General features: G+C 42.2%; 2 protein-coding genes across 4 annotated transcripts; one reads left to right on the forward strand and one right to left on the reverse strand.

Annotated features, from left to right (window-relative positions):
• Positions 1 to 442: 442 nt before the first annotated feature.
• ZC3H12B (zinc finger CCCH-type containing 12B) lies at positions 443 to 22,107 on the reverse strand. Of its 3 annotated transcripts, none has more exons than XM_038164808.1 (6): positions 21,970 to 22,107; positions 9,377 to 10,142; positions 7,496 to 7,635; positions 6,565 to 6,799; positions 6,371 to 6,477; positions 443 to 5,819 (listed from the first exon to the last, which is right to left on the reverse strand). In XM_038164808.1, exons 2-6 carry the CDS (start codon positions 9,976 to 9,978, stop codon positions 4,399 to 4,401), a joined length of 2,505 nt encoding a protein of 834 aa, XP_038020736.1. In that variant the 5' UTR covers positions 9,979 to 10,142; positions 21,970 to 22,107; the 3' UTR covers positions 443 to 4,398. The 3 variants fall into 3 exon arrangements, with proteins under 3 accessions (XP_038020736.1, XP_038020738.1, XP_038020737.1); XM_038164810.1 differs by lacking the exon at positions 21,970 to 22,107 and adding an exon at positions 21,291 to 21,592; XM_038164809.1 differs by lacking the exon at positions 21,970 to 22,107 and adding an exon at positions 21,149 to 21,592.
• Positions 21,377 to 23,713, forward strand: LOC119695128 (translation initiation factor IF-2-like). The gene is made up of 2 exons (XM_038123024.1): positions 21,377 to 22,418; positions 23,607 to 23,713. Exons 1-2 carry the CDS (start codon positions 21,377 to 21,379, stop codon positions 23,711 to 23,713), a joined length of 1,149 nt encoding a protein of 382 aa, XP_037978952.1.
• The last annotated feature ends 324 nt before the right edge of the window (positions 23,714 to 24,037 follow it).

Here is a 24,037-nt window from a genome sequence, read left to right on the forward strand (position 1 = left end):
GATAGCCTATGCTTCTTTTAGATTCTTACAATTCTTTTAATACATTTACAAACTTTAAATACAGACCAAAATCAGCAATATTGTATAATGACTCTTGAAAGGCTAACCAAACACTGGCATAAGAATAATTTCTGTGCTGCAATTGTATTTTTCCAGTTGAAATATTGCAGGAAATACACTTAGTGAGGGCTCTGTCACACAACCAAGCACTAGGTACATCAGAGCAGTGGGAAAGCTGAATGCTCACCATAGAGGTAACTGTGACAGATGCTTCAGGTAAACTTTTGGCAAGTCAAGATCAAGTAATACTTCAACTTTGGAACAAAGTTTCACAGAAATGTTGCACGTTCCTTCCCCTTCGTGTGGAGTTTTAAAAATTAGAATAACCCGATGTTCCTGTTTGTGGATTGATCCAGATCAGGTATGCATACATGTCACCAAGTATTTTTAACTTTTTTATTCGAACAAAATGCCAAAATACAAAATCTGGGACAAACTGGCATTAGAAGTATGTAGGGGGAAACTCACCTACTTAGATGTTTTTTGTTTTGTTTGTTTTTGTTTTGGTTTTTTTTTTAATGAAGCTCCTTCTGCTTGTTCTAAGCAACCATACTCCACACCTATTTTTAACTTTACAGCTAAAGCATTTTTACAAAAGCTAAACAGACTCATGCTAGTAAATAAATGACATGCTGCAGCAACTAGAGCAGTGCCCACTTACCACTACAGAGATTTAAGAATACCACATACTGGTTTAACATCCATTTTCACTCATTTTGTCATTAAGACTTACATTATATTTGGGTCAACCAAAAAAACCCAAAGAGATTTATAAAATTTTACAACAATTAAACAGTAATGTTTAATTCTACAAATGAATAAAGCCAACTACTGCAGCTCAATATGACAACAACAGGACTAACAGCAGTGAAATCGTGTACAATTTACTATATTACTGACATGTAATTCTTACAAAAAACATGAAATCATTTAGACTGACATCCCATAAAGCATTTGGTTTTTGATTTATGAATTTAAAGTTACACACTTTTAAGTGACAAATTATGTGAAAGTAATATAGCTGAAGATGAAAGTAAGTAAATCAGAACTCCCAGAGAATGCTCTGGCCCCAGTAAAGCACTAAAATCTACTGCTCAGCTCTTATCAACTGCAGTAGTCCATGGTTTTACCTTCACACTTTTTTTCCCCCCTCATCTAGAATTGTTTTTTCATGGATTTTATTAAAATATAGTTTCTAGAACTGTTCTTTTACAGTTTTAAAAACATTTAAATACCATGCTCTAAAAAAGAGCACTTATACAAAGTCTTGTATTTACAATATAGACAGTTATGATCAGGTGTTAATAAGATCAACTCTTCCATGTAAGAAGAAATCCAAGCTTATGCGCTCAAGATTAATGAATGTGTCAGTGTCTTGAACTGTCTTGTAAACATATCTGAAAACAGGTGTGGATGACCAAATTATCACTTAAAGTAGTTGATCAGGAAAGACTACATCACATAGAAAAGTTGCATCACCTCTAAGGAGGACTAAACAAGCACAAAATTTGCAGGTTGTTTCCACGAGGCTGCACTGCCAATTCTGTCACTATGCACGGAGATGCCAATAGCTTCTCAGAATAAGACAATTTGCCTCTGAAGTGCCTTAGGGAAATTGTATGCTGGGTTTGTGTTCTCACAGCATTCCCATTGTTTCAAAAGGAATTCTTCCATCAATAAAACAAAGGTTAGTGAAAATTAAAATGACTGGACAAATCCAACAAAAATGGGTATCTCCATCAGCCACCCAGCACTTCATACAGAAATCTCCGTTGAGTTTTCCACATTAGGAAACATCAAAATCATCCACTAATCCTCTCTTAAAATAGCTTGTCTTTATAAATGGAGAAAAATGGAACAAACATTTTTCTGCATACAAATATTTAATTCCATGCAAGATGGAAAACATGAGTGCACAATAAACTTCATCTCATACCTAAATAATTTATAAATTAATTGGTTAGAATAAAATAGGGTCTATAGCAATTACTGTTACATTTTAAACACATGCAGATGAGTTAACAGCAACATTTTTACATAAAGTTTAGTGCAAGAATGTATCTGCTTAATAAATAGACTGAAGATACCTATGTAATGCTTTGAGGTGTACACACAGTATTTGTGCACATAATAACCTGGTTCTGAAAAGTTGTCCCTGTTTGTCTATAAACTACAAGTGCCCATTTTAAATAAAAAAATCCATAATTATTCATGGGCTACTTCCCTGTGACACATGGTGTCACAAACATTGTGGTGAAAATGTAATACTGAAGTTAATCTAGAGATTATTTTTTTTTTATACACAGTTTTTATACAATCAAGAAAAAGAGATACAATTTGTATCAACAAACAAAAGGTCATTTCTGGTTATTTGAGGCATTGCTCTCAGCTGCTTATATCATGCAAGAGAAGAGAATAAGAATTAATTGCAAATTAAAAATATGAAATGTTTTTGAAAACTGGTCAAGAGTTAATTCTGTTTTCCCCCAGCTATTACAAGTGTCTGAATTATTTTCCCCACTAACAGAGAGAATAACCAACGAATTAAAACTTGTTATTTTTAAACACCAAGTAGAGAATCACCTTCAAGTTACTTCATTTCAGATACATAATGACATAGTCATTATATACATCACCTGTACCAACACAAGAAAATTTATCCTGTGTGAAATGATACAGTTACCAAATGTCAGTAAATTAACTGTAGTTGCACCCATAATTGTGGTTTCTTGTTGGTTCATTTGGTGGGTTTTTTATATGACAGGAACCTATTTTGCACATGATAAAGAGCCCACAAGATATTCTGAATCAAACCAACCACTACAGTAACACAAGTGGAGGAAATGATAAACTTTGTTTCTCAGACAAACAGATAACTAGAAAGCAGCATGCAAGCCATTATCAAAACACCAGAAACAACCCTGACTGCAGCCTCACGTTCTGTGTGTTTCACAGTAAGAAACATTTAGGCAGTGTCACACCTTCTCATGAAGAAACAAAAGGCCATAAACCAGGCCTTCTCAACTTTCATGAAAAAAACTACAGTAGAAGTCAACAAGTCCTAGCTCGAGCCATGTCGAGTTAGTCATGGTTCAAAATGTTGAAATATACAGTGGATTCAAAAAAGGGCGTACAGTCAGTGCAGCTTAAAAAAACCAATAAACGCCTCTTTTGGAGACATTTAGCTACAAAGGTTCCCACCCTGAGCAAGATACCAGTTGCGCAAACAATGCCACACAAAATTATCTCACCTGTTGAAACAGGAACTCTAAAAGCCTTCACGAGGCAAATGCACACCTTTGCGTGGATCTGAAGAGCAAAAACCAGGACAGCTTTGCCACAAACCCAAACTGGAGCATCTCTTTTCAAGAAGCAGCCTTCCCCCCGCACCCTTTTTGAAGATGATCTTGTACAGCCACCTGGAATGTCAGGCTCACTCAAACACCATCCTTGCTCCCACGGGAAGGGCTGCAGTTACTGATGAACTTCCATGTTAACATCCAGTTTTTGCTGCTTCAAGTTGAGTAATCCAGTTTACATAATACTGACAATTTATTTTCAGCTTGTCTAGTTATTTGGGCCAGCAGCTGCTTACTGCACGTTTGAGAGGAGATTCTGGAGAGAAGCTACAGTTAAAGTTTCAGTTTACTGAATGGCACTCATGCCTTTACATTCCTTAATGTTTTGGTCCTAATTTAATAAAGTATTTGGCCTCTGTTGGATTGAGCCAACATATTGAACAATTTAATAATAGTTATTCAAACTTTTGAGGGACAGTTCTGAAATTTAAGTATCAACAACCATGCTGACATTGAAAATCTGAAATCAGTTTTTCCTTTTATAAACAATTTTAATTTTTAGCAAGTTTACTTTTTCTTCAGTACTTAAGATGCCAGTAGGCAGTGTCAAATGACAAAGCTGAAACCCTAAAAGTCATCTGGGTGTGTATAGAGCATACTTTTAGAGGCCGACTAGGTGTTTATAAGCAAATTGTAAGTGTACACTAATACATGCAATATAATTGCTAACACTAATTTTGTAGTAACAGCTTTGAGACACTGATTGTGACATTATAGTTCTTAGTGAGCTATCCATGCAGCAAGGTATGCATTTCCTATAAAATACTATTAAAAATCCCTATATTTAAAATCTTAAAATTTGCAATACAATCAACTTTTATATAGTGCCTCAGCATATATATGGTTGCTACTGTGTACAGAACTTTATACTATCTTAGTAGAAAATATTTACAATAGATTGGCCTCTTCCTTCATGTCAGTTTTCCTCTGGGTCCTAAGTGCTGTACAGGTTCATTTATCCAAAAGAGGCTGTACTGCTCTAGCGCCCTGTTCTTAATTTGGCAACAATCATAGCTGCCAGCTGTTGTGCATCTGTCATGTGGGGATTCTTTTCCATCACAGAAAGGACAACGCTCGGAGGGAAAATATTGCAGAGGTTCTTGTACGTTTGATACTGATGTTCTGGGATGATATGAGGTTCCCGTGGCTCACCACATATCCCAATCCAGGGATTTCTCCAGAGCTGTTCCATCTTCTCAGGCATGCTTCTCACCATGACAGGTTCGTAACACGGCTGCATGAGGTTGTTACTCAGCGGATACGAGTGGTAAGCGTACGAGTCTGACGCACACGGCAATGGATCCCAGCTGGCGTGCTGCTCTCGACACAGAGGCGGGCGTCTCTGCCTGGTAGGGTTACTCTCATAAAGCCGAGAGTCAGAAATACTGTCCATTCTTGTCATCACCAAGGCACGGCTTGGTTGTGCAGTTGACGGATGAACGTTTTGAGGCACAGGGTATTCTCCTGGACAACTGGACCGTGCTCCAACAACTGGATGCTGGGCATGTAGGCCTAAGTGGGAAACTGACTGTTTGCGAAGGGATTGCTTAGGCTCTTCGGGTCCGTAACTCTGACCTCTATTTAAGGCTTCATGGTAACCATGAGGGAAAGGCTGAAGACGATTTTTCGATGGCAGTCTGTGGCTCTTCACATTGTCTTCTGGACTGGCATCTGCTACACCCAGATACAAGTCATTGTAAGAGGAATAAGAATCATTACTTGTATGGCTTAAGCAATTGTCAGGACAGGGGCTTGAGTTTCTAGAATACATCCCCTGGTCCATATCAGCCCCGTAATAATCTGAGTTACGGATACTACTTATGCTTAAGTTGGAGAAATCACTGAGTAAGGAGTAATAGCCATGGTCCCCCAGTGAGTCATATTTGGGATACTGGTCAATATAGCTAACTGAGGTGCCATGGCTATTGGTGACTAGTATAGGAGGATATTGCACACTGGACATATGTTCCAGTGAGGATTTCTGATGTACGAACTGTGAGGAACCTGGCACCGGGCTGCTTGCAGAACGAGTATTTAATGCACCAGCTGCATGGCTTTTTGGTGGAGGGAGCGTTGGCACACTTAATGCAGAAACCAGAGACGGGACAGAGCTGGCCTCGGACTTCCGGGCTGCTGATAACTTTTCCTCAGGCTCCACAGCTACTGACCTAATGCTTGGATCTGACTGACGTTTTGGGGCAATGCGTTTCACTTCAGAACTGATTTCTCCTTTGGAGCTGGATGGCCCTGTGCCACATTTGGCCAAGGCTCCCTCACTCATAGTTTTCACAGCAGATAATTTGGCACTTATTCGAAGCTCATCCGCTACTGACCTTTGAGGCTGGTTTGCACGTTCTGGGTGGTAATATTTACATTTGTGCCCATAGGTGCACTTTTTACCTGCAAGAAAAGGATTTGCAGGTTAAATAAATCAAAAACTCATTAATACCACCAGTTGCTATCTTTTTTCTTTATATCTTTCACCGCTTTGCAATAGTAGTATTTCTATATTAAATCTCTAAGGATAATGATGTATTTTATATATGCAAGCAGTCACAGACTCTGCTGCCTGCATCCATCTCTATCTGCATCAAAGGCAAGACACACCATTTTTTTTCCTACTGGCTTATGATTTCAATCATGACAACATACACACAGTGATATAAAAACAAATCAGCTTTAACACAGTTTTTTTTAGTTATGAATCTCCTCCCTCAAATACAAATCAGAATAAAATAGCAAAAAGCTGTATGATGCACAAGATGTATCTTGTAATCCCCAATTTTCTGCTACACTGTTTTTATATATATGTGTATGAGGGGTATAAAAGCAACATTGTGCTTGGATGGCAACAAGAAAAGTGATACATTTTGTTCTGGTAATGACAAGATGTTAATTGCTTGCTTCACCTACCTTTAAATGCAACAAATCAATCTGACTTGGGCACTTACCATAAGGACACGGTTGTTTCTTATGTTCAGGAATAACTGGCCTTTTTCTTAAGAAATTTTCAAGGCTTGGACCATGACGTCCTAAAGGATCATCTGGAGGCATAAATCTAAGGGAAAAGAAATTAAACATGACCAGTTTTTCCTGAGAATGCTGAATTAGCAAATTCATTTACTTTTGAAGAAAAAGCCCATACTTGTCATTCACAAAAGAATACATTAGCAGCCGCTCCTCTATGAACTTCTTCCATTCTGGTTTTTCATTTTGAAGGTCCCGATAGTTATCATTTGACACAATGATGCCATCTGAGTCGAAAGCAAGTTTTACTATGAATCGATCATCATAGCAAACTACTCTTCTTCCCTGAACTCTTCGAGATGGGGTGAAAACAAGAATTTTTTCTTTCTCCAATTTACGTAAGATTTCTTGATCTGGAAAATAATTTTAGTTGAGCAGCTATTAAAAACACTTTATAAGAAAGAAATGTAACCTTTTTATTATGAAAATTCTTGCCTTTTTTGTCTGACAAAGTATCTTGCAATTATATTCATACAGTCTTCATGATTAAAAACACCCAGATGTGGATTTTATTTCTGAGGTTTCAAAGCACTGTACAAATATTCAATATTTGAACTTCATAACCACTCTGTAGCCATGTACCTTTACTCAGTCTTCCTGAACATGTCAGAAATTCAGATGTTACTGCATTACAATAGCCTTGTTAGCCTAGAGTAAAATGCAAAGTAAAAACACATGCTGCCTTTTCAGGGCTCAAGATAACCCTACCAACTGAGTCCCTGGCCTGTTAGTACTTATTTCATGCTCACCCAGCAAATAAGACTCAGTTCCTGTATGCTCAACAACAACGTTTGCAAATGGGAAAAATTCTGCTGCTTCTCTACAGTGTTGAAACCATCCAATAATATTACAAAACCCACATCATTGTTAACACATGCAGAAATTTAAATGCTTTTTCCCTAACCAATGAAACTGTTGTGTTTTCAAACAAACAGTTGAGTGCAACATCATCATCACCACATCCACAGCCCAGTACTGGGACCCATCAAACTGACAACAATTTTTTTTTTTCTTTTTAACCAAGGGGTCAAAGAAAATCTTGGTGTTACCTGTAATTGGTGCATCAGGTCGAGACTGTTCTTTTCTCCATGCAGGTACAAACACAGTGATATCTTTATGTCCTTTTTCCAGAAACCAATCAACAGCTAGTTGAATTCCCCGGCAGGAAAATCCTTCTTTGTTCCCATGGCTGAAGAACATGCAAGTTTTAGAAACAGCAAGGACAAAAGTTACATTTGGTATTGGTTTTTGTTGTGGTGGTTTGATTGTTTTTTTCTTCTAAAGCTGCCATGGTCAAAGGATATAAGGAAAACAAAGTCTGTAAAGTTTTATTAGGCCTCCTTATGTAATTGGAAAAAGACAACTGTACAGAGCTATTCAGCCACCAGATTAAAGCAACCTTGCTACTTTAAAAGTCTATAAATGATGAAATTTTACTATCCCCAGAGCAAAAGCAAGTAAATATGAAGTTTTCCTTTTTTTTTTTAATTTTATTAGCTGACCTAATGAAAAATATCACTTTCCCCAACAAACTGAGCTCACCTTAAGTAGCACCATAAAATGCTATCACAAAAAGAGGAATGAACAATGCTGATTGCCATGGGTGATAAGTGCTTTTAAACATCTACGTTAATAAAATCTTTTCCTCTGATACTAAATGTTCTGCATATTTATTAGAACTTTCTATAGGAAAGAAGAAATTGTATCAAAGTTAAGTTCCATCCCCATCAAAAATTTGTTTTCTGAAACTCAAAGGAGTCTCTAAAACAGCACACAACTACCTCATAAAAAAAAATCACACTTAATGATAAACAAATGATTGGCTAGCTGAACTCTGTACTCTACAGACATGTTCCAAAGGGGCACAGGACAGGTATCTCTTGGGTTATGTTAACCTAAGCAGCCAAGTGTACATAGAATACCCTGAGTCAGAAGGAGCCCACAAGGACCATCAAAATCCAACTCCTGGCCCATTCAGGACACACCAAGGATCCCACCATGTGCCTGAGAGGGTTGTGCAAACATTTCTTGAGCTTGGACAGGCTGGGTGCTGTGACCACTGCCCTGGGAGCCTGTTCCAGTGCCCGACCAACCTCTGGGTGAAAAACCTTTTCCTAATATCCAACCTAAACCTCCCCTGACTCCCCTTTGTGCCATTTTCTCAAGTCCTGTCATTGGTCACAAGAGTGAAGAGCTTGGTACCTGCCTCTCTGCTTCCCCCTGTGAGGATGTTGAAGAACACAATGAGGTCTGACCTCGGTCTCCTCTTCTCCAGGCTGAACAAACCAAGTGACCTCAGCCACTCCTCATAAGGCTCCAAGTGACCTCAGCCACTCCTCATAAGGCTCCCCCTCCAGACCCTCCCCCACCCTTGTGGACCTCTTCTGGATGCCCAAAACTGCAGTCAGTACTGGAGGTGGGCAAGCAGCACAGCTGTGCTGGTCAGCAGGTTTAGCTCATGTTATCCCTGTTCTGACACAGCTAAATTGCTTTGAATACTGAGCAGGCTCAATCATCAAGAGCTCCAATACCATTAATTCACTGCATTTCATTACCATACACTGTATGTCACTTTAGAAAGAACAAAGTTTTCCTACCCTAGTTGGTTACTTTCCTTTAATGTCCAGAAACAATTTTCAGTATTGTTCAAGGACTTGAAAATACTAAACCCATCCACACAAAAGCATACTACAAATAGACTGTTTGAACAAAAGACTTGAACTTGGATTTAAAATGAGGACAGGGCAACAAGAATATGGATTATATATAAAGGAGTAACAGCATAATTAAAAGCCTTGACTAAAGAGTCCATAAAACAGATGTATTATCAGTGTAATAGTCTACATGACTTAAAATGACTTTGCCATCAGTATTTTTTTTTAATATTTTAGTGATTTATTGTTTTCAAATATTGTGACAGGGACACCCACCTCATAGCGACATTGCTTCCATCAATGACAATTGGCCTCAAGTTATCACTGTTATCCACCACTTCATCTTCCAGTGACAATTCAGGGCTTGCTATTTCCTTTGGGCAAGGGCCTCTTGACACCAGAGTACCAGTGGTACTGCTGGCAGTGCTTTGTCCCTCCGATTCACTTTTGTTGCCAAGTCTCACAAGCTCTGCTAGAACATCATTGATGAGCGCATCTGCTCCCAGCTTATTCAGTACAGCCTGGATCTGATCTCCTGCATACCCAAGCTTTAAAGCAAAATCCATTTTAGCTTGGTATTCCTTGTCCAAATTTGTTTTGCATTCATCTAGCTTCAAGTCTTGTGTGATGCTGCTCTGTGAAAAGCTTGGGCGATCCAGGCATGGGGACCGGCAGAGCGGCCGATGCGGTTTGGTGGAAACCTCCTTTTCTCTCCACTGAGTACTGCCTCTGAAGTATGGTTGCTCAGGCTCACTTTCTGAGCTCGTCCATTCCTCAGATTCAGCACTGCATTCCCCTGCGTCTTGTTCCACATTTCTGTCTTCTCTGGAGTGCCTCTTCTCCATTTTCAGCTTCCCTACCATAGACCAGGCCGTCATCACGTTCAGCTTCCAGCCAGAGCGCTCAGTTCTCTTTCATTTCCAAAGCCACCTGGAATCCATGCTTAATTGCATCATGTTGGCCAATTAGAAGTTTACACAAGGCTGGAGCTAATTTGCCTTGCTTACTATATTCTGGCATAAGCAACACCAACATGAAGTTCCTTAAAAAAAAAAGAAAAAAAATTAAAAATTAGGTTTTGATCAATTCTGCAAAATATTCAACTACAACGATTTTGTTTACAGATCAGTAGATGTCCCCAGTCATTCACATTTCTATGTAAACTGATTATAATAAAGCATATAATTACACTGTCTGTGTAATCACAAATAAGACTCTCTTTCCTCCCTCAGTTACTCTACCTACAGAAAAAAAGGACAATTCCCACACAATAAACATAGAGCTGGAATGGATTACCTCAGTAATATTTCAAGATAATAAAAGAGAAAAGGGTGAGCCACCATTTCCAATAGAAACATGTCTTCTACTGCAAGAACAGCCTGTCCACACTAGGAACAACTGTGCAGTGTTCCAGTATGCATAAAATTTAACACAAACCATTTCAGCCTCTTTCAGTAAGGATTTATTATCAGATTCAACAAGTTTACCTAGCAAAAGTGTCCTCTGGAAAACAGAACAGACATTTAACAAAATAATATAAGCCACGAAAGAAAATTAAAAGCATCACCAGTATGCACAGAAGTCAAAGCTTATTAAAGTTTTCATATCCTTTTGGTTTTAGGTAATAAGATGCAGAAAATCATAGCACCTAATATACCACTCACAGAATCATAGAATGGCCTCTTCACCATTTGTGAGAGGCCATCCCTAATTCCTTTGGGACAATTTACAGGTGTTTCCCTGCTGCTTCCGAGAGTGCTGGTGTTTCCTGGTTCCTCTCTGACACTCAGAAGCACATCCCTTCCCCTGTAAGATCATTAACCTGCAAACCCTTTATACAGTAATATATAATAACCACAAACAGGCAAAAGAGTAACATTCTGCCAGACAGCACTCCAATTTATGCAAACAAAAATGTACACACATGCAGAGACAGCTGCTCAAAAGCCTAATTTCCTTAGGAAAATGCTAATCCCTCATACCTAAAAAAAAACCTAAAAGGTCAAGTTTTGAGTCAATCAACATTATTTTTTAATAAAGGATAACCATACTTTTTCATATTTTCATATATTTATGTTATATTTAGATTTTGTCAGCCTGGAGAGAAGGAGGGTCAGGGGACACCTTATCCCTCTCTACAACTGCCTGAAAGGAGGCTGTAGTTAGGTGGGGGTCAGTCTTGACTCCCAGGAAACCAGCAACAGGACAAGAGGAAATGGCCTCAAGCTGTGCCAGGGGAGGTTTAGGTTGGACATCAGGAAGAATTTTTTCGCAGAAAGGATTGTCAAGCACTGGATTTGACTGTGCAGGGAGGCAGTGGAGTCACCATGCATGGAGGTACTCAGAAAACAACAGGATGTGGCACTCAGTGCTCTGGTCTATTTGACAAGGTGGGGACTGGTCAAAGGTTGGACTCAGTGATCCTGGAGGGTTTTTTCCAACTTAAAGAATTCTGTGATAGTTTAAATCCTTTATGCCATATGAAATAAAAACACAATTTCTTTGTGTTTGAATGCAAATTCCAATCTTGATTAGATAGGTTTAAGATAGACTTAAAAAATGTTTCATGCTATTTATTCAGAGTATCCCTCTAAATACTTAGATATTATTTTTACAGTATTCTCTATTTTCATTCCAAGTGATTTTTCTCTCACACAGCACTAATAGCAGTATATTTACAACCCAAGTACTTGCCAACTTAGATGTATTAATAGCTTGACCTGGAATGGATTTTAATTAGGTCTCATACATAACCTTGTACCTTGCCAACATTTAAAAAAAGTATATAAAAATTATTATAAAATAAGGTTAAAATACAAGGTTATCAGCACACTGCACCCACAGCTTATAAAATATTGCCATGAAGGAATGTCCTACAATACATGTGGCAAGACTAATTTTTTTTCAAATTATTGAGACTGTACTGGACAAAGAACAGCATGATTCTGTTCATCCAAGTTTAAAGAGCTCCATTCTTCTTTCTCAGTTGTCTTCTCTCTAAGCACAGTGTCACAAGAATCTGGCTTTTGTTAAACTTATCATCTTGAAACCTCCGTTCTCTCCCTGACCCTCCTTTGCCTCTGATGCCTCCCCAGACTGTCCGAGCCACATGCAATCACAGAACAGTTTTACCTTGCATCCCCTGCTGTGTCCCACACTCCTTCTGTCTGTGAGATGGCCCAGGCAGCCCCAGGCTCAGAGTGATGGGTGTCACCCTGACAGCACAGTTACATTCCCCTCCAAAGACAGCCAAATATGAACACACACTTGAAGGAAAGAAAGCTATTACGAATATCTAATTTAAAGCTATTACAGAAATACAGACACTGCAGCTTTAAAATTTTAATTCTCGTGATGCTCGCTGCTAAGCAACCAACCAAGTTTTCTTCCTAAACACCTCTTTCAGCAGTCACGAGCAACTAGTAGAACTGATAATATGATTCAGAAAAAAGAGTCAGACAAAATCATGTCTATTTTGTTCATAAGGGGCCAAACTGAAAGCATGTCTTCAACTTTGATGGTATTAAAACAGAAAGAAAATATCTGCACAGAAATAAAGTACTGTAATATAAATGAAAACGCTTGCAAATTATTCAACAGTCCCTATTCAAATGACAATGACTATTTCGAGCTGGTGCTAGAAATACTCTATTCAAAGCCTGTTCATTTCAGCAGGACCAACAGAAATTAATTCAGGTAAAACAATGGACTGAACAGCTTCTTTTGGTCCCTTATGGCACTGCCTTTACCCAGACTCCCGGGACAGCTCCGCGAGCGGGGCGGCCACGCTCCCGTGACGGACCGAGGAGAACAGCGGCTCTGACACAGCCCAGGTCACTCCAGCCACTGCTGGACCGAGGAGAACAGCGGCTCTGACAGAGCCCAGGTCACTCCAGCCACTGCTGGACCGAGGAGAAGAGCGGCTCTGACAGAGCCCAGGCGACTCCGGCCATGGCCGGACTGAGAACAGCGGCTCTGACACAGCCCAGGTCACTCCGGCCATGGCCGGACTGAGAACAGCGGCTCTGACACAGCCCAGGTCACTCCGGCCATGGCCGGACTGAGAACAGCGGCTCTGACAGAGCCCAGGTCACTCTGGCCATTGCTGGACCGAGGAGCACAGCGGCTCTGACAGAGCCCAGGTCACTCCGGCCATGGCCCCGGTAATGCCCAGGAGATGGGGCGGGGGAGCGGGGCCGCTGCTGCGCCGCTGCTCCGGTGCGCGGGGGCCACGGCCCGGCTCTTCCCCCGCCCCGGGAACCGGCAGCGTGAATCTGCGGGCGGGAGCCTCACCCCGCCGGGCCCCACCGAGTCGGGGGAAAAGGCAGAGTTGAGTCCCTCAAGGAAACTAATGTCACCTTTACAGGCAGGAATTGGTCCATGGCAGTTTCCACAATAAGGAGTTTTGTTTTAGACCCGACACGGCCCCAGGGCGGGTGTGCCCGGCTGCGCGTCTGTGCCCGGCCCTGCAGCGGACAGCGAGAGCTCGGTCTGTGTGTTAGGCGCTCGAAAGGGAAACACCGAGCCCAAAGAAAAAGAAGTTGTTTTTCAGGCTCCCCTAAACCAGGCTATAAGTAAGCAGAGTCTTTTGCTAACAAATACCTCAGAATGGAAACTGAGCCAAGATACTGTAAGGGCTGTTAGTCCCAAAGGTGTAAGAGAAATGAGAACCTTTCTTCCAATCTTTAAAATATGAATTATGGGTGATTTATCAGTTTCTATTTGCCACAGGAATACTTTAATTTTAAGATGCTTAAAATGAATACATGTTCAAATAGTTCTTATACTTTTTAATCTAATAAATTAGACATGGTCTAAAGAAAGATCTGAGCACAGATACACAACTCAAACATTTAGAGACATGTATAGTAGCATTCACAGAATATGTGCTAAGTCAAGCAGCATTTTAAACAGAAGTGTTAAAATGGCAGATCAGGCTTTTCAGTCCCTTGATAATTACAGCCATATAAATGACAGCATTTTGATTCAGTTTAATGGATTTTTTTTCTTATCTTACTATGCAATGTCAGTCTCAACACATTTCTGGGAAGTCTCAACACTGTCATTTTGACGAACGGAGAAACCCTAAATTTACACAAATCAAAGGCCTAATACTGTATAGTCTTTTATCAAATGAAACTCAGTACAATGTCAAGAAAAGTATTTAACTTTTTCTACTTATTATGACTCCTCTGAAATAAAACACTAATACATTAATTTTAAAGTACTAGCTGTTTACACCAGCAGTGAACACCTTGTCCTTAAAATTTATATTGAAACAGCAATTGAAAAATAGCCTATGGTTAGTAAAAATTTTTATTTAGAAGCGTCTTATTTTCTGAGTCAATTCAGATAAAGTATTTTAAAAGAAAAACAAATTTGCCATTTCTGTTTCTCCATCTGTCTCTCTCCCTCCCTTAACCATCTTTGGAGAAGAACAATAAGAAATGTGACTTAGCACTCTTCTATTACAGAGGCAAAGGACAAAGGAAGATTTTCAGTGTTGACTCACCAGTTAAGATAAATGTAATTGCTACCATCACCCAACCCTGAAGGGGATGTTCTTCCTTGACAAATGCTGATGGAACACTTGTCATGATAGGAAAAGTTCAGTTGTGCACAGAGGGCTGAATTTCAGGAATTCATACACCAGAATATATAGAGCTGGAAATTACTTCAGAAATACCACTAAGCTTTACCTTTCTGATCTACAATCAATATTGTAGTTCTTGTCTACACTGAACAGTGATGGAAAAAACCCACCCTAGGCACACACAAATAAATACAGCTAGATAGATAAACCCATATATACATACACATGTAAATTCTAATTCTGTCAGCGTATCACTTCACAGATAAGTTCAGAAAAGTGAAATAGAGCTCTTCCTTCCCAAATGCTGCAAACACTTAAAAGTTTGGTAGTTCTCCTTCCTCACCAAGCTCTAGCCCACTGTTCCTGAAATCCTTTTACCACAGCTGGCTCAGTTTAAGAAAGTTATGAATGCTGTTTGAGAACTATGGAAATGCAGGGTGCTGCCAATGAAAGTAAATAAATAAAATTAAGTCCCTGAGTTAGCAGACCAAACATTTTCAAACATCATGACAATATCATTGAGTAGGTATGAAAAACTAGGTCATGAAATGATGCCATGGACTCTTCACCAAAATACCTAATTAACTAGAACCTACTTGTTCCTGACTCTCCCTAGAGTATGAAGAAGCTAACGGGCTCATCATGACAGCTGGAAAAGGGATTGGGTGGGAATTTTTTGAGGGAGGAATTAGTTTGCTTCTTAAACACAGATCGAGTTTACAGTGCACCTCAAAAAAAAAAATAATTGCAGCCGTGCAAAGGGGAACAGCATCCTGCAACACAAAGGCAAGAAAGAACCATCATGACAGACAAAAATATATAAGCATTGTCATGCAAGAAAGTAATTGTGCAAGTACCACCCTAAGGACATAAGTTTCTCAGTTTCCTTTTCAACACTGCTGAATGCAAGTTATTGCTGGTTGGCTGGGTTACTGATCAGGAATCAGGGAGTGACAGTATCCTTCAGCAATGACAAGACAGCTGAATTAGATTCAAGAGCCAGTCCTTACTTCCCTGACTGTGAAAGTAGTAAGCACAACTCTGCCTTTTAATGGTCTTTTTATATCAGGCAAATTTGATTAAATACTGCATTTCTAGTAATCACAACTTTAAAAAATCCAACCCAAAAACCTTAAGAACATCCCATATTTGCAACTGAGTTGCCAGACATTTCAAATTTAGATTTTTTTTTGGCTGACCTTGATGAAAACTTCCTCATTCAGATTAGCAGAAACTGTACTGAGTTACTATGTTATTATGCTCAACCTCCCAATAACAAGCAAGAAACTAAATAGAAAAGCAGAGTACTTGGCTGCATCAGAAAAAAAGCTCAAAGAAGGTGCTCAGAACTTCATTTTACTTTACTAGCTCTGCTAAAACTGTAGATTTGTACATCACAAACACTGGGTGTTCTGCAAGATTGACAAGAGTATGACTAAACATTTGTGGCACCTTTTATAAAGGGTTCAGAAATTAACCTTAGGAAAATGGCAGGAACAGAAAAACATAAACCTACCAACAGACACCAGGGAAATGAGAACAAGCCTTTTGATTAGCTAAAAGTTGGAGAAATCATGGCTATTTCTGAAAACCCAAAATAAAATATATGAAGTAGTAGGGTCATAGTAGATTTGGAACATTAAATAAAACAATATTTTCTTTGCCCTGCAAATATGTGATTAATCCTTTGGCCCAAATCTACAGCTTTCACTAAGTCTAAACTTGCCAAGAAGTCATTTTGTTCTCATGATTACATGATTTAACTCAAACCACATGACAGAAACAACACCATAGAATAGACAACTTGGTAGGAAAGTATCCGTTTTTATTGCACTCTTAGCATACTGTGGAGTTTTGTTAAACTGAAAAATTGTTCTAAAAAACTACAGCAACCCACAATGTTCAAGGTACTTCAGCAAATACTTTCAGTGATCACTGATGTATGTATTGGAATATACATAAAAGCAAGCTGTGTCTAGCATATCACATAGAGAACCTGAAATTCTTCGTGAAGGAGTCAACAGAAGTTCAGGTTGGATATTAGGAAGTTCTTCCCCCTGAGGGTGGTTGGGCACTGGAACAGGTTTCCAGTGCAGTGGGCATGGTGCCAAGCCTCGGAGCTCAAGGAGCCTTGGGACAATGCTCTCAGGCACACGGTGGGATTCCTGAAGGGCCAGGAGCTGGACTTGGATGATCCTTGTAGCTCCCTTCCAACTCAGTATACTCTATAATTCTGTGAATCACAAATCAAGTGTGAACTGAAGAGAAATGCAAAAGTAGTATAAAATTTAAGCACCTTGCTTCAAACTTCATTAATTTTGTCATACCTGTGAGTATGAATTCAAAGGGACAGGATGGACATAATTCTAAACAGAGAAAGCAGCATTTTAGTTCTTTCTTAAATTACATGATTCCTGTTCAGAGTTAACCCAACCTAGAAAGAACAGGTAGTGCTGAGCACAGGACAAGTATAAAGTACAGGCCTTCTAAAGGGAAGAAAATGGAGTATTTCTATTGCATTAGGTATTTAATCATTATTTCCTTAGACAGAAAAAAAAAAGAGGAAATAATTATACAGTAAACACACATTTTAAAACAGGTGTTCTAACAATTATATATAGTACCCTTTTCCCACCAATTTTCCCTTTCTAATAATCTTAAGGAGCTACAGCTAGCATTATTGCTGCTCAAAGGATCTGTTGTCCCTACTAAGGCAATATTTACACTTCAGTTGACAACATGACATAAAATGAGAGCAGACATGTAACTCCTGAAGCTTATTTGTGGGCAGTTCCTTTAAACTGAGATGATTTATTTGGATCTATGACCAAAGGAATACACTAGTTCTCCTAATCCACATTCTGATAGGAGGCCATTTGGTACTACCTACTCTGCAGATACAAATGACTCATTATTGCTCTGTGAAGGGAAAAAAAAAGTTGTGATTGCAGCTAAGTCAAAGACACATCAAGGATGTGATGCATCATATCCTTTTAACTTACACCAATTCAATTTGTAATTGAATATTTAGAATACTACTCCGGCAGACTAAACCAAATGCTCCTTTAACCAAAATTCTCATCCAAAAGCAATCTCTGAGAAACCTGAAAAACAAAGGGTGTTGTTTCTAAGGACCTCAATATACTGGATGGACCCTCACATGGTATGCCATCCAACAGGAGGCAGGATGGACTCACCTGTTAGGACAGAAGCTTTCTGATAAACTGAAAAAATCACCTTATAAACTGCCAAAAAAAAAAAAAAAGTCTGAAGCAGAGAAAGACACCTCACTCAGTAAGTATCAAACAGTACCTTTATGGAAAGCAGCAAGAGGAGCTTGAAGGCATCTTGTGACTTTATATTTTCACTCCAGTTAGCTTGCTTTTGCAAAAACAAAGTCAGTACCTGGCTAATTAAGTCTGCAATAAGCATGGTGTTGGACTAAGTGACCTCCATAAGGAAGTCCAAAGTAAACTAATTCTTTTTTGCTAAGATTCCTTTATTCATATGATGGCAACACTGCTGATTTCCAAGGTGAAAAAGCTGGAAAGCCATCATCAAGAAGACAAGACAAAAAGCCTTCCACTCTGCTTTTGAAAATGAAAATGGCAAATCCCTATGCTCCAGCAACTTCATCAGTCCCTTTCTAAAGAGAGGTCTACCTATGGGCAAGACCTGAGGGAGGAAGGTTTTCTGGTGTGATGGATTATTTTGTTTTAGGGGGTGGAGTTTTTGTTTGTATTTTAAATCAATGTATTTAAACCTAGAAATCAGAAAATATAAAGACCTGGCAAAGAGATGGAAACTAGTATTTGATCTTGAAAAAAAAAAAAAAGCATTGTGTCAGGGGGCAATTGCACGTGGTTTTAGGTTGAAATTATCAGACTCAGTTTTGGCTTTATGTGATTTGGCTGAGGTGTCTGTGGGCTCAATAAATTCTTGTGGATGTCCTCACTAAACATAAGAGTCTAAACCTTTGGCTTTGATGTAATGTTGATACTCTGCTCCGTTACAGCATTCAATTAAAACTAGAGGTCGTCTCAGCTAATGAGAACAGATATTAATCTTGATGAGGGTCTCTCTCCAGATGGAACAAATGCAGAAAGGGCTCTTAAATTCTGGCAGTGTAACAAACAAGCACCTTGGCCTATGCTGGGATTTGTAAAATGCTTTAGTTCTACTGTACAATGATTTCCTAACAAAATTCTAGAAGAGGCCTACAACAAATGATGCAAAGCCTAGGTTTTATTTTGACATGGTGAATCAATCTGCTTTCTAGCAAGCCATGTCAAAAATAACCCATGAAAGAAAATGAAATACAATAGCTACCTTTACAAGTCAAAGATACTTAGCTGAAGTACTTATTTAAATATAGAACATATATATTTGAATCAAAATTGCCAGCTAATGAAGATTTTTTCTTATTATGGCCAGTCTCATGAATAAATTGGTCACCTCAGAAGAATGAAACTATATCTCAGGAGATGTTACACTGCTCAGCTCTGCACTTGCAAATGTGTTTCCTAACTCTGAAATATATCTAAAGCAATTCTACAAATCACGGTACCAGACAGCCTGGATCTGTAAAGGTGGTTATGGTATTCTTATTTCCAGATGAAATATCTGTGACACCATGAACATACTGTATAAAATATAGCTTATCAACAAAAAGGGACAGTTCACAGGAAACCAAAAAAACACCCCACGTTAACAGATGGTAAAGCATTTAAAAATACCACTATTATGGCTCAAACAAGCTTTGCATTTACAATGTATAAAAAACAGCCTTTTACAATGAAATTACACACAGAGAAAAGTTGATATATTTAAAAGTATATAGTTGCCCAGCCATGAAAACATAGCTTTTCAAAGCCCTTTAGGCCCAGCAGATTCCATGATACAAATGAGGACAGCATTCTCAGGTATGTGTAGCATTACAGCCATTTGGGTTTTTAATTTTTTTTTCACATTATGAGATGGAAAAATCAATATATCAAACTAATTTCAAATGCGGCAACACCTGGGAATTTCTTCCAAATTTATAATTTGCTTTTCTTCATCTTACTGAGCCCTACTTTCACACATGAACTTAGATGCTGCCTTCCTTATTCCCAAAAAGCCCCAGTGCTTCTGCTCTCGATTCCAACAGTAAAAGAGTGCAAGTGATAGAAGGAATTTGTTTTACTTCTACTATTCACAGATTTATAGTAGAATTATAAGTGTTCAACAAAATAATACTTCAGTTGCAAACTGTAGAGTGGCTAGGAAAGTCAAAACCAGGAGATGTCTACAATGGAATAATTTGCATTGGGAAAGGCTTCCAGAAAGATCAAGGAACAGAAAGCCAGAACTTACCTAATTTACAGCTGTTGACAGTGAGAATTTACTTTCTTACTAGTTCATCAGCATATAAAGTGTAATTGGTATCCCTTCATCTATCTTAACCCTTTTTCTTGTCATTCTTTCCAAATAGTGAGTTTGGGTTAGGTTTAGATTTAGCAGCTAGGTTTTCTTTTTTTAAAATACCTTGTATTGAAATCATTCAAATGAAATTGATTTAGGAAGCTTTATGGATTTCTTCTATTAAAACTTGCTAAACATTAGATTATTTCAGAAGGCAAACAGATCCAGAAAACGTCAACAGTGACAGGACTGATATACGGAAAACATGCGACATTGGAGAAGAAATTACATATTCCAAAGGCAGCTAAATTACTCTATATTTGAAGATGACCTTGAAATTCCCACTAACCCATTTTTCCATTAAAAAACAAAAATCATTTTATCAGTGGCACTAGCCAAATTTGTGAAATATACCTTCCAGTCCTACATGCCATGGTTCACTTACAACATTTGGCAAGCAAAAGATAAATCTTATCAACAAAGGATCCTTCCTATACAAAAAAGACTACTTGACAGGCTCTTCTATTTCAATAAACAAACATACCAAGCATAAGAAATCAGATGGACCTGGAATGCTGCATATTCCCAAGCACTCAGAACTACTGATCTGCATAATGGAAGTTCATAAATGACCAGCATTTCAATATGCCTCCTATTCTTACTTCCCATTTATGGTAACACATGCTAATCACTGCAACACATTGCAAGACTAAAACAAAAAAATAAAACAATATCAGACGTACCTCAATAAACCCAAACAATTTAGATTCACATCTATCAAAAGACACAATCAGCTTTTGCTCCAATTTTACTGTTTTGCTAGCTTGTGAAGTAAATGCTTCCTGTGAAATATAATTTCCACACAATTTAATGACAATTAGAAAAGCAGACAGCTATGAAAAACAACATTTTCAAATGAAGTATCTCAAACCTTAAGCACACTGCATGAGTGAGCAGTTCCTCATTCACAGTTGCATTATAAAGCAAAATGGAAGGATGCAAATTGCAATCATCAGGTACCCCCTACAAAAGTAATTTCCTTATTTCACCACCTTTCTTCGTTAATGCAAGTTTCTTGCATTGTTCTTTTGTTCAGACACGAACACCTTCTCAAAGAGCGTGCTAACTCATCCTTTGCAATCTCTCCTTGCAGCTTTCAATTACTAAACGATGGAGAATCTCCCGGCTCCGTACCCCACTGCCCAGGCCGCTCCCCGTGCCCTGCCACGGCCGCCGGCGGGCTCTGAGCGCGCTGCCGCGGGCTGGGCGAGGATGCTGCGATGGGTCCCGGCGAAGGCCTCGCGTCCCCTCGCCCGGCGTGCGGCCACTGCGGGGCAGGCGGCAGCGGCCAAGGGCAGCGGCCCCGCAGCGGAGAGGGACGCGCCACACCAGGCGGCCGCCGCTCCCGCTGCGCGAAGGGCGGCAGGGGCACCCCGGGCAGCGGCGGGAGCACCCCGGGCAGCGGCGGGAGCACCCCGAGCAGCGGCGGGAGCACCCCGGGCAGCGGCGGGAGCACCCCGGGCAGCGGCAGGGGCACCCCGGGCAGCGGCAGGGGCGCCCCCGGGCAGCGGCAGGAGCACCCCGAGCAGCGGCGGGAGCACCCCGGGCAGCGGCGGGAGCACCCCGGGCAGCGGCGGGAGCACCCCGGGCAGCAGCCCGCGCTGTCCCCGGTAGCGGCGCGGGTCGCACGGCGGCCCAAGGCCGCGCCGCGGCTGCCGCCGGGCCCGGGCCGCGGCCGGCGAGCGGCAGGGGGCGCCCCGCAGCCCCGCTCCCCCCGCCGCGCGGACCCCGGGGGAGGGGAGTGCTCCGCCGGGCTCCGCCGCTCCCCCGCTCCGAGCCGCCCTCGGCACCCCCTCCCCCGGCCGGGCCTCACCCGCTGCTGTCGCTACGGACGCCCTCCGCGGCTCCCTGCGGGATCTGGCGGCGAAGAGGTGAAGGACGGCGGGGCTCGGCGCGGCCGCGGCACGGGCCCCACTCCGGCCGCTCCCGCCGCATGGAGGGGGAAGGGCTGGCCGGAGCAAGGGGAGATGAGGGGGCGTGGAGGAGCAGAGCCAGGACGGGACGGGATGGGGAGGGACGGGGGAAGTGCGGGCGCGGAGTTCAGCGCCGACGGGAGCGCGGGGGCCGCTGCCGCCGCCTCATCGCCGCCCGCGCCGCACCGGGCCCGCGCCGCCGCCGCCCGGCCGCCGTCGCCCGGCAACGCGCGCGCCCCCGCTGCCGCAGGCGCGCAGCTCCGCGCGGCGCCCCGCGCGCTCCCGACGCCGGCGCACGCGCAGCCTCGCACGCGGCGGCGCGCGCCGGCCTTCCCTCCTCCTCCTGACGGCAGGGGGCGCTGCGGGCGGGGACGGGAAACGGGCACGGGAAACGGGGAACGGGAACGGGGAACGGGGAACGGGCATGGGGATGGGGATGGGGAACGGGAACGGGCATGGGGAACGGGAACGGGAACGGGCATGGAGATGGGGAACGGGAACGGGGAACGGGGACAGGGAACGGGGAACGGGAACGGGGAACGGGGACAGGGAACGGGGAACGGGAATGGGGACGGGGAACGGGAACGGGGAACGGGAACGGGAACGAGGAACGGGAACGGGGACAGGGAATGGGCATGGGGAACGGGAACGGGGAACGGGGAACGGGGACAGGGAACGGGGAACGGGAACGGGAATGGGGACGGGGAACGGGGACGGGGAACGGGGACGGGAACAGGGATGGGGAACGGGGACTGGGAACGGGGACGGGGAACAGGAACAAGGAGCAGGGAACGGGGATGGGGAACGGGGAACGGGGACGGGGAACAGGAACAAGGAGCGGGGAACGGGGATGGGGAACGGGGAACGGGGAACGGGAAATGGGGACGGGGAACAGGAACAAGGAGCGGGGAACGGGGAACGGGGTTATGGGGAAGGGGAATGGGGAACGAGAACGGGAACGGGCAACGGAGAACAGGGAATGGCAACGGGCGGCGGGAACGGGCAACGGGGACGGGGAATGGGGACGGGGAACAGGGACGGGGACAGGGACGGGGATGGGGATGGAGAATAGGAACGGGGATGGGGAATGGGAACAGGTACGGGGAACGGGGACAGGGACGGGGAATTGGGACAGGGATGGGGATGGGGAACAGGAACAGGGAACGGGAATGGAGAATGGGGAACGGGAATGGGGAATGGGGACAGGGATGGGGATGGGGAATGGGAACGGGGAATGGGGATGGGGAATGGGAACGGGGAACGGGGACAAGGATGGGGAACAGGAACGGGGAATGGGAACGGGAAACGGGGACGGGGATGGGCACTGGCACCACCAGCTGAATGCAGGGGAGTACCGACCCGCGGGAGCGAGCCAGGAGGCGGCTGTGTGGTCGGGCTCCGGAAGAGCATGGGAAAAGGGGACTGCTTCCCTTGGCGCTGTCCCTGCGGCCACGCGATCCCTGGCTGAAGGAGCAGGAGCAGGCTCAGGGAGGGCAGACGGGTGCCGGGCGCTTTATTGAATATCGTGTTTTCCCAGTTCTGCAGGTCACGGGGCTGGAGGATGAAATAAAGGACATGACCAAATGCAGGGATATTCAGGCATACCTTTGGGATGAGCCAAGATTAACATATGTGGGCACTTAAACCTTGACCTAGGGAGGATGCTCTGGCACAGGATTAATAAAATTTGCAAATACTTTAGGCTTTGTGTGAAACATTGATATTTAAGGACTAGATGCTTTGAAGATCTCAGGGCTAGCATGTAGTTACTTCTACCAGTTTCAGTGTTGCTGTACCTTCAGCATCCCAAAGCACTCTGAAACGAATACCAGCTTTCCCTTAACATATGAAATTGGGGTGGCCCACTCATAGGAGAAATTCTGGGAAATGTGAAGAGTATATTTTGAAAGCTCAAAACCCCAATGGGATACAGAAAGAATCTATTTCCAGTTAAGAAACTCAGTAATT

The sequence above is a fragment of the Motacilla alba genome, chromosome 4A (assembly GCF_015832195.1).
Source record: "Motacilla alba alba isolate MOTALB_02 chromosome 4A, Motacilla_alba_V1.0_pri, whole genome shotgun sequence".
Classification (NCBI taxonomy): domain Eukaryota; kingdom Metazoa; phylum Chordata; class Aves; order Passeriformes; family Motacillidae; genus Motacilla; species Motacilla alba.